This window comes from Macrotis lagotis, chromosome 1, assembly GCF_037893015.1.
Source record: "Macrotis lagotis isolate mMagLag1 chromosome 1, bilby.v1.9.chrom.fasta, whole genome shotgun sequence".
Taxonomy (NCBI): Eukaryota; Metazoa; Chordata; class Mammalia; order Peramelemorphia; family Peramelidae; genus Macrotis; species Macrotis lagotis.
The window spans coordinates 545,979,067-545,988,629 of record NC_133658.1 but is presented as its reverse complement, the minus strand read 5'-3'; the positions used below and the strand labels follow the sequence as shown (position 1 = coordinate 545,988,629).

Here is a 9,563-nt window from a genome sequence, read left to right as displayed (position 1 = left end):
CCATCTCAAGAGTTTTCATAGAAACAGGCTATTTGTTCATCAAGAGAATTTGCTTTCCTTTGAGCCAATGAAATTCACTCCTCAGGAGCTAACTGGATTCAGAACTTTACAATATCTGTTCTATACAAATTACAGACCTAAAACAGATTTAAACCTACAAATTCCCACTTATCTTCCTTCTTACCATCACTGAAGACAGATTGTATCCATTTCAAATAGGTACTCCTTCTACAGCTGCATTTTTATTCCCAACTTCCTTCTAAGATTACAGAGTTACTAATTGTTCTTGTTTTCATCAATTTTAGTCACAGTTTTATAGCTATTTGGGTATAGAGGAACCAATATTTTAAATGCTTTTTTCTGAAATAATAATATACCAAACTGTACAAATTACTGCTGAATAAACTACCTGAATAAAGGGTTGGATCCTTGGTTTACCTGAAAACTGTCCTGTGAAGTTTTTTGAGTGGTTAGGAAAAAAACAAATCAAACAACCATCACCTTTTGAAAGACAACCTAAAAGAATGCTTTGTTTACTGATTAAAGTATCAAGTTCTCTTAATTGCTTGACTTCTAACTTCTGTTTTTTTGGGGGTTTTTTGCCTTTGAGGTGATTTTTCTGGCTCAACTCTCATGTTTCCATAATGTTTTCAAGGTAAAAATATTCATCTTCTTCCTTTCATCACCCAGTAGTTCATATTTACATTATCCCAGAGAAATCCACTAGCCAGGCCAAGTCAAAAAAAATCTTCATCTCTCTTTCCTTTGCCTTCTTACACACTTCATCATCTGTGGTCTACAATCCTTGGTCTAGATCTGTCCTCTGTCCTTCTGTCCCTACCACATATACACACACATACATAAACATGCACAAGCACATACATATGATCTTGAGATTCTGGGTCCAAAACATGTATATTTCAATGGCAGGAGAAGGAAATGATAAAAAAAATCGTGTGTGTGTGTGTGTGTGTGTGTGTGTGTGTGTGTGCGCGCGCGCACATGGGCTTAGTTAAGAAATGTGAATTTTAATTTTAAAGATTGGACTATTTTCTAGAAGGTACAATATATTCTATTAGTGTGCTAGACTTGAAGTCAAGAAGAACTGAATTCAAATTCACCTTGAACAGTTAGTGATTATTAGCCCATGAAATCCCTGGAAATTTATTTAACTTCTTTCAACCTCACTTTTCTTATCTGTAAAATGGGGATAATCATAATACCTATCTCAAATGTTGTGAGGATCAAATGATAAAACAGATGCAAATCAAATATTAACTATTATTATTATGTAATTCATTGGTGCTTTTAAGTATTGAAGGAAGAATATGAACTAAATTCAAGAAGTCTCATTACTCTAATAGAATCTGAAGCTCAGATTCTTCCACAACCCAGCAGTTGTTTCTCTCCTCAAAAGGCTTCTTTCTCTCATCCTGAGATTATTTTACTATCTCTCCATTGACGAAGAACTCAACTTCCATGAACTCTTGGACCATTTGGGTGAAAAGGTGCTTTAAGCTTTGCAGAGTACTATTTAGAGAGAGGTAGTTATAAAGATGCAGTAATGCCCCCAAATCCATTGATACTGGATTCTCTTTTCACTGGTAAAGATTAATGTCCCATGCCTGCATGAGGGGGAGTTGCCAAGAACTAGAGAAAGGAGTCAATGTCTTCAAACTCCAAAACTGCTTGAAGTCTGTTCAAGTTTTCTTGAAATTGCTTCTGCTACTTCTGACTTCCATCTTCAAGAGAGAAGATGAAAGATGCCAGTTCTTCATAATACTAAATGATAAATCTCTAGGAAAAGCCAAAATGGGAGGAGTTGGCAGTCTCCATCTTGTCCCAATTCTTAATTTGCTACACTAGAGACTTTGGGGAGTTTTTCCTTTGGTGAGAGCCAGGAATCTCTATTTTGATTGAGCTCAGTTATCTTGATCCCAGCAGGAGAATCCATTTACTCTTATTGTCTGGGACATGTTCTTTTATGCATGTGTTGCTGATTTTTCTTTTTTTTTTTTCATTTAGTTAAATGGATTTCTTTGCTACCTACTTTGTGTTTGCATTGTGGAGCTGGTATGTGGTGGAAAGGGATTCTAGTTTTGGATATAAAGTTAGGAACCCTCCTGTGCATTGATAAATTGCACTCAGAAGTTTAATTTGAACCTGAAAACTATATTCCCTAAAATGAACAATATTTAAGGGAGCAGATAGAATTCTAACCCAGTGTCACTTTTCTGAGGAGAATATAGTGGTCAACCTTCTGACCTCAAACTCCTACTATTCCTTCTGGCAGGAAATAAAACCTCCCTTGGAGACGAATGAGGGGAGAAGAGATTAGAGATATCTATTCTGCCTCCTTTCAAGTCACACAATGAAACTGCCATGCTACTTGCAAAGAATATTGCCTCCGCTACAGATAGATGATAGAAAGATAAATAGATATATAGATATACAAATGATACTTAGATAGACACATAGATAGAATAATTGATTGATTGTCATATGAGAATAAGTACAACTTCAAAATTTCTCTGCTTCAAAGCATCCAATAAGCATCTACTGAGAGAGTAGGCAAAGGAGAGGTACCTGTCATATTTTTAAGGGTTGCTGTCCCCATACCCAGAGGCCCAAGTCCGTTCTTAACTATTATTTCTTGGTCTCCTCTCAACTCAGGACTTTTCAAAATGGGGCTGGCCTTTCAACAGACCCTAATATTTTACAAAGGAAAGGTATCCTGACCCCTTCTCTCCAAAACTCAGAGCCATGATCTTTATCTCTAATTGATTCCTTAACAGCTTATAAATTTATTTCCATTTAATGAGCTTTCAAATGCCTACAGGATCAATGATGTTTTATGAATAATTCTTTATATATGTATCTAGCACTTTCAAGGAGATTGCCAATGGATTTATCCTCAAGCTTCTAGGAAGATACAAATTCCCAGAGGCTCATAGAGAGTTGATTAGGAAGTTCTCCCTAAATAAAAATATTTGACAAGGCTCTAATTTATAGATGAATTTGCCAATCTTTATCAATGGAGAGAGTTCCCTATATCAATGAAATCATATTCCTTGATTTTAAAAAAAATGAGATAGTATGGGCCCACATAGTAAATTGTACCACAATAAGAATGGTCCTGTAGGAAAATAAAGCACATATATGTATGTACACATCCATCCCCACTTTTCCAACCCAAATATTCACAAACTAAACATCAATCTGACTCACACCATTGAGTTGTCAAAGGCCTTCCCCATCCCAAAAGTCTAAGTGCAATTTCAAGTTATTAGAACTTTTGAAACACATTGTAGAGGTGGATTCTTAAGACATCAAGACCAGAAACTAGTCTAGCATTCTTTCCATCCTTCCTTACTTGGGCAGACGCTATTAAAGCAATTGTCCCATGAGCCTAACTAATTTATATTTTTTAAGACAAAGAGACCACTCACATTCTACCCTCTTTCTCATTAGCAAATTAATTTAAGCAACTTAAGCATCTCTAGAACAGGGATTAGAATTATTAGAGTTACGATTTCACTGTTGAGAATGCAGTTTCTACCAGTACAGATATGTTTCTTTTCTGCAATTTATAGCCTTAAGAAAATTGTTTACCACACTAAACAGTGCAAATCATCAGTCAGAAAAGCAAAATAACTGAACACAGACTCAGAAAAGGGAGCAAATTATGATGCAGAATTTAATACAGGATGATGCTATTTCTCCAGCCCCCAAATCCCCACCATTCTCATCTTTGATTCTTGATATTCAAGGTTCTCCCAGAAGTTCCTCCTCTTCTATAACTGCTACATCCTTCTCTTGAGGTCCCATTTCACATGTCTTTTAGCCTTTGAACAAATACAAATATTTCAAAAATGATATTTAATTAAAATTCACATAAATCCATTAGAGCAAACCAAATATGATAAAGCATTAATTTACATAAAGTATGATATTGTCATTTTTACTAAAGGAAATCTTATATGAAGCAAGGGGTGAATAATTTCCATCATATTCCCAGAGACCTGTTCTATAATTGACACTTAGTCATAAGCACTTCATTTCCTATTCATCTAACTGCTCAAGAGTAGGGTTTGGTCTTTGGTTTGGTCCTGCTCTCCACTAAAATCATGAAATCACCACTGTGCATTTTGTTATAGGTAAGTTTCCATGAAAACAAATTTCACAAAAAAAATTTAAAAAAAACAAATTTCACATATCTTAGGGAACAAAGATCCACATGGAAGAGAATCTCTAAATGTTCTGGGACATAATAATTGAAGATTCCCATATTTTCTCAGTTGCTGCTAAGGGGGTGAGGAGGTAGGGGGAATGATACATTTAAATCTGAAAACTTCTAGCTTCAATCCATAAGCCATTCAGAATACCATTTGGATGCTTTAAGAGCTTTTTCATGTTTGTTAATAAAGAATTTTTAGGTTATACTCTATCAACTACAGATGACTTCAGAATTCTTGTCAGGTAGACAAGAAATAGCATTTCATGAAGCAGACAGGTTTTCCCTAAATAACAAGAATCAATGGTGCCAATTCTGAGAAGGAAGTAACTATATTACCATTTGGAAGGAGAAAGCAGTAAGGAAAAATGGCTCATCAAGAAGGATCCATAAAACAATCAAGATTCCTCTCTATTTTCTGATTCCCTTTGAAAAATGCTTCCTAAGTTCAACTCATCTCATTTTGTAATATAGATGAGAATGGGGTCCTCAAAGATGGTGTCTAGTCTGGCAGAACCTACACCAAGCTGAAAAGATTTCAAATGTTTACCCAGAGATATGGGGTATGCCCCCCAAAAAGCTCCTTAAGTATCTAGATAGCATATGCCAAAAAAAAAGCTCCTTACTGTCTGAGAAAATTCTAAGACAGAAGACAGTTTGGAGTTTTTTTCTTTTTCATCTAAAGAGAAGGCAATGAGAACCAGTCACCATTAAGTTTACCAAATTTATAATGTGTTGTTTGAGGAAATGCGGGCAGTGATGGTATCATGGATCCTATAAAATACTAAAATATAGAATGAGAAGTATTATGAATTGTTTGAGAGTAATAAAGGGTCATAATAAATAAGTGAATGAATACCTTGGAGGAAATACTGTTTTACTGAGCATTTTGGGGAATGTGAGGGAGGAAGAGAAAACAGACAGCTTGACATTTCTATCCCATGAGTCTGAATGCAATCTAACTGGAAGTTAGAACATGGTTATAAAAGGAGGGGAAAGAACATGGAGTCCCTTCCCTCTGCATCCTCAGGAAGGGGAGCCCCTGATAGCCTATGTCATGAATAGAAAGACAGGCTCAATGTTTCCCTGTTTAACTACTTAAAATATAAATAAGACATAGACATAGGTTTCAAAGGTACATTAGGGGTCAATCACTCATATAAAGGTAGCTAACAATTTTTTGTTTCATTTTCATGATTCTCAAGTAAAGATCTAAAACCTTTTGAAAGTACCCTCAGCAGCTCCTTTCCATCATCTTCACTTCCTATGGGCAGCTCTTCCACATGTGGCAGTTGACATCTAAGTGGTTTTTTCTCTGATGAACATCGATCCTTGCCAACAATCAAGTCAAATAAGGTGACCTGGGGACATTCACAGGGCTCGGTTCCTGGAGGTGGGGATGAAGGTTGAAGCTGAATCACTTTGGGGCATCCACAGGTCTCATTGTCTGAGGGTGATGGTAAGTCTGATGATTGCTGTGGAGGCCAATATATCTCATACTCGGGGAATAACATACTGAAAAAGGAGAAGGGTTTTTTTTTATGGGGCACTTTTAGAATAAATTTCACACCCATTTCTTCAGAACCTGGCAGAGGTATTGGTATAACCAACAGCTCTGTTTCAGAAAGACGGTTCATTCCTTCAGTATGAGGACAACCATTTGGGATCCAGGAGGCACATTCTAAGCAGACTGTATAACTTAATGGTATACGTTGACCAGGTCTGTGAGGGGGACTTTCCTTCATTCGCCTCATGAGAATCTGCTTACACATGTCACTTTTTATTTTTTTCTCGGGGATGGAATTGACAATGGCATTTACAGTTTGAGCAGACACTTGACCTCCCTTAATGGTATATGGTTTGATGTACTTCAAACGCCATGGGATATCTCTGTTCTGTATACTCTGGTTCTGCTTTTGGGGCCCAGACTTAGCCTCATCTCGAGAGTCAGAGTTCAATCCTACCTTCACCCAGTAGTGGCCATTGCCTGATGAAGAATCCTTTTCATCACCAGATGAAGGAGTAACACTCTCTTTGGGGTTGACTACAGGTGAATTCTGTGTAACCTGATCCTCTTCCTCCTGAGCAATGGTGGACTTTGATTCAATATCATCCAGTTTGTCAGTGCTAGGTGATTGGGAAACCTGATGATCTGGCATTCCCTGAACCTTCTCATCTGGTGCAGGCTCAGACTGGTTGTCTTTGATGGGTGGAGATATGGCCTGGTCATTTGGATTGGATTGAGATAGGTCCTGAGAGTCAGGTTTCAGTTCATGTGTTGGTTGACTGTCTAGTTCTATCACTGCCTGGAAGTCTAAACCAATAATAGATTCAGGTGGTTGTTCAGAGAAGATTGATGGGGGGAGCCAGGCATGATGACATATTGGTGATTTAACCTGCTGGTCAAGGCCAAATGGATCCCTGGACCTTTGATCCCCAGCTATTAATGAGGACTTATCCAGCAGCCCAGGAGTAGGTGTAGACTCTTTTAAGAATGCCAGTACTGTCCCACTTGGGGGTTTAGAGACAGTTGAGGCCTCAGGATCATTGCTCTGGCTCATTGAGGGTGAGTCTGATTGTCCCTGGCCCTTGGAACTCTCAGACCAATGATATAAATCTTTGGTGGGATCAGTTGGTGGAATTTCACCACTCTCATTCCGTTCTTGTATAAATGGGCAGACAGGATGTGATGATGGCCCAAATGTGTTCTTGACCTTGCAATCAGGGCCTGGTGAAGCCTCACCTACATGGGCAAGCTTAGTGACTATGTTCTGGGGCTTGGAGGTCTCCCAGATTTTTAGAGGCAGAGAAGGAACAGATTTTGTTCTGGCACAATGCATAAAGTCTGGTGATGCAGGTCTAGCATTAAGCCTGATTTGATGATTAAATCCTGTTAATGTACTCTTATTTTGAGGCCAGGGCATATATGTGTTTGTGCCTCTACTGATAAATTTGGTATATGATGAAGGTGCTAGCTTGTCTCTGGACTTGTTAAAGGTTAGTGAAAGTACAGCTGTTTCTGTAGGTGTAAGAGGAGGTCGCTCTTTCTTTGAAAATGGGAGTTTTAAAAGTGGGGGAGTTTCTGGATGAGGTTGGACTGTTGGTTCAGGTTGGTCTGATTTTTTTTCTGTATCTTTTGTATTGCAATGAACTTCAGGACTAGGGAGTTTTATAATAATATCCTTAGGCCAGAGGTCTAGTCCTCCAAATAGGGCTGCTGCAATTTTGCGCCGACGACTATGAGTCTGATGATGAACTGATGCATGTCTCTGACTCGCTGGCACTGATGAGGTACTTGAATGGTGCCAAGGTGGTACTAAGGGTTCTTTCATAGTCTTGGAGCTCTTTTGTTTTAGCTTCTGCTTACTCTGATGGCTGCGACCTGAAGAAATCTTTGGAACTGAGTTGGTACCTGAAGTACCCCGAAGATTTTGTTTGAGTTTTACTGAGGACTTTGATTGGTGGACAGAAACAAGTGAAGGTAAAACAAATTGTTTAGAGGATGTTGGATAGCCAACAGAAGCCTTTGGCCTAAAGTTAGAGGTAGGTATGGTTAACCCAAAGTTATGGTTGTGGTATTTCTTAGGTAAAAGTGATCTTATCTTTCCCTGGTATTTCAGAGAAGGCAATGGCCCAGTACTTGTGGTTTGATGCTTCTGCCAAGGTAAGGGTGGAGGTACAGATGCAGTCTTGCTAGAATAATGAAATGGAAATTGGGTGGATCCAGGCTGGGTATTGAAAATGGCAGTGCTCTCACTTTTGGGAAAGTGGTCTGATTCCCATGGTGATACTATCTGATGTGTTGGACAGGTTAACACCATTGATTTGCTCTTCTTTCGGAAGTCTTTTGAAGGGGTATGGACCATGGATGCTAAAGAATAAGGAAAAAACACATTTGAGTGAAGCTAAGAAGGCTAGCCTAGCTGGGTTGAAATCCTGCCTCTGGTAAACTTCTTGTGCAACCCTGGGAAAGTTACTGAATGTCTCTAAGCCTCAGTCTCCTCAACTATAAAATTGGGTCACTTAACCCATGCAAAATAAATAAATAAATAATCACGAAAGAAAGTGACATTGGGAGGAACAGAACCCAATTCTTCAGATTTCCAGACCAATTAATTCCTTTCATTGTACCAGGCTAATTGGGAGTGACAAGGTAGACAGAGTCATGTAGATGATTATCACAGACATTTGAAAAACAAATAAAGTTCTCACCTTTTGGAAATAACCGCTGTTTTTTCCCCATTGGTCCTCTGAAGTGTTTCCTTGAAAAAATAATTTTAGTAAAAAAGAGTAAAGTATGCTAGGTTCTAGTGACCCCTTAAAAAGAATATCAAATGACTGCCTATTCTAAAAAAAAATTTTAACTTACCTCCTAGTCAGTCATTGCCTTCTGGGTACCTGCATTTCTCCATTCCCCACCTACCTTCTCTCCAAACTCCAAAGCAGAATCCTTACACTTTTAATTAAAATTACTGTGAACAAAGGGACTTTTAAAAAACCTCATTTACATGAAGCATGATCAGCTAAGAGATGAATAAGCTACATCCTCTTCAGGACATTTTGTAGAAATTGAAATCATAAGCTAAAAAAAGGAAACTCTTAGGATGGAATTTCAATTATCCTCCAGTGATCTCACATTGCACTTTTGCAGACCAGAATGGAATCCTCCAAACAGCTCTAATTAATTTGGGTAAAATAGTTTCACAGTATCACACACACTGATATTCTAAAAATGTACTTTCTGATTCTTTAGTCTTAGGTCAATTTTGCAAGTGCAGAGGATTTTATATCAGACACTTAAAAATTAGAAACATAATGAAATATTGTAAAAGAAGAGCTAAGAACCAATCACCTAGAAGTCCCTTTCTCACCCCTTTTTCTCTGGTGACCCATATTCTGTTGACCCACACAGCTCAGCCTGCCCCATTCTCAAAAGTTGCCTCTCACCAGCTAAAACTATAAAGATAGAAATTAGGCTATATCAATGTCCCAAAATCAGGACACTATGAGAAATTCAATCCTCAGTGATCTTGGAAGCTCAAGACTTTCCTTCTTTCCCTTCCCCCCCCACCCCCCACCCCCCACCCCCAACAAAGTTAGAAAATCCTAGATTTGTCTCTTTGGAGGAATAAAGCTCTTCCTGAGAGGAGTATGTATATCCTGAGGTGCAGAGAAAACTAGATCTTCCCCAGACACCAAGAGCTGGACTTGAGGCCAGTGGTCCCAGACTGGGCAGGGGATCTGAAGTCACCCTGACATCACAGAGCACCAGTTGTCCTTTGTCACCTGGCATCACTTGGTGTAAGGGAGACTTAATGTGATGACCATC

General features: G+C 38.5%; 1 protein-coding gene across 2 annotated transcripts; it reads right to left on the bottom strand.

The window, feature by feature from the left end:
• Positions 1-3,678: 3,678 nt before the first annotated feature.
• LOC141507045 (uncharacterized) lies at positions 3,679-9,312 on the bottom strand. 2 transcript variants are annotated; one of them, XM_074214336.1, is made up of 4 exons: positions 8,604-9,312; positions 8,447-8,496; positions 5,454-8,105; positions 3,679-3,845 (listed from the first exon to the last, which is right to left on the bottom strand). In XM_074214336.1, the coding sequence occupies exons 2-4, from the start codon at positions 8,475-8,477 to the stop codon at positions 3,841-3,843; spliced, it is 2,688 nt and encodes an 895-aa protein (XP_074070437.1). In that variant the 5' UTR covers positions 8,478-8,496; positions 8,604-9,312; the 3' UTR covers positions 3,679-3,840. The 2 variants fall into 2 exon arrangements, with proteins under 2 accessions (XP_074070437.1, XP_074070436.1); XM_074214335.1 differs by having other exon boundaries at positions 5,467-8,105.
• Positions 9,313-9,563: the final 251 nt, after the last annotated feature.

What these genes read in the sequence shown, in the direction of transcription:
- LOC141507045 (XM_074214335.1), bottom strand. Translation starts at nt 8,477, where the DNA reads ATGGGGAAAAAACAGCGGTTATTTCCAAAAG. An exon ending in ACAGCGGTTATTTCCAAAAG is followed by an intron (nt 8,106 to 8,446) that starts GTGAGAACTTTA and finishes CTTATTCTTTAG; the next exon opens with CATCCATGGTCCATACCCCT. An exon ending in ATGGAAAGGAGCTGCTGAGG is followed by an intron (nt 3,846 to 5,466) that starts GTACTTTCAAAA and finishes ATTTGTTCAAAG; the next exon opens with GCTAAAAGACATGTGAAATG.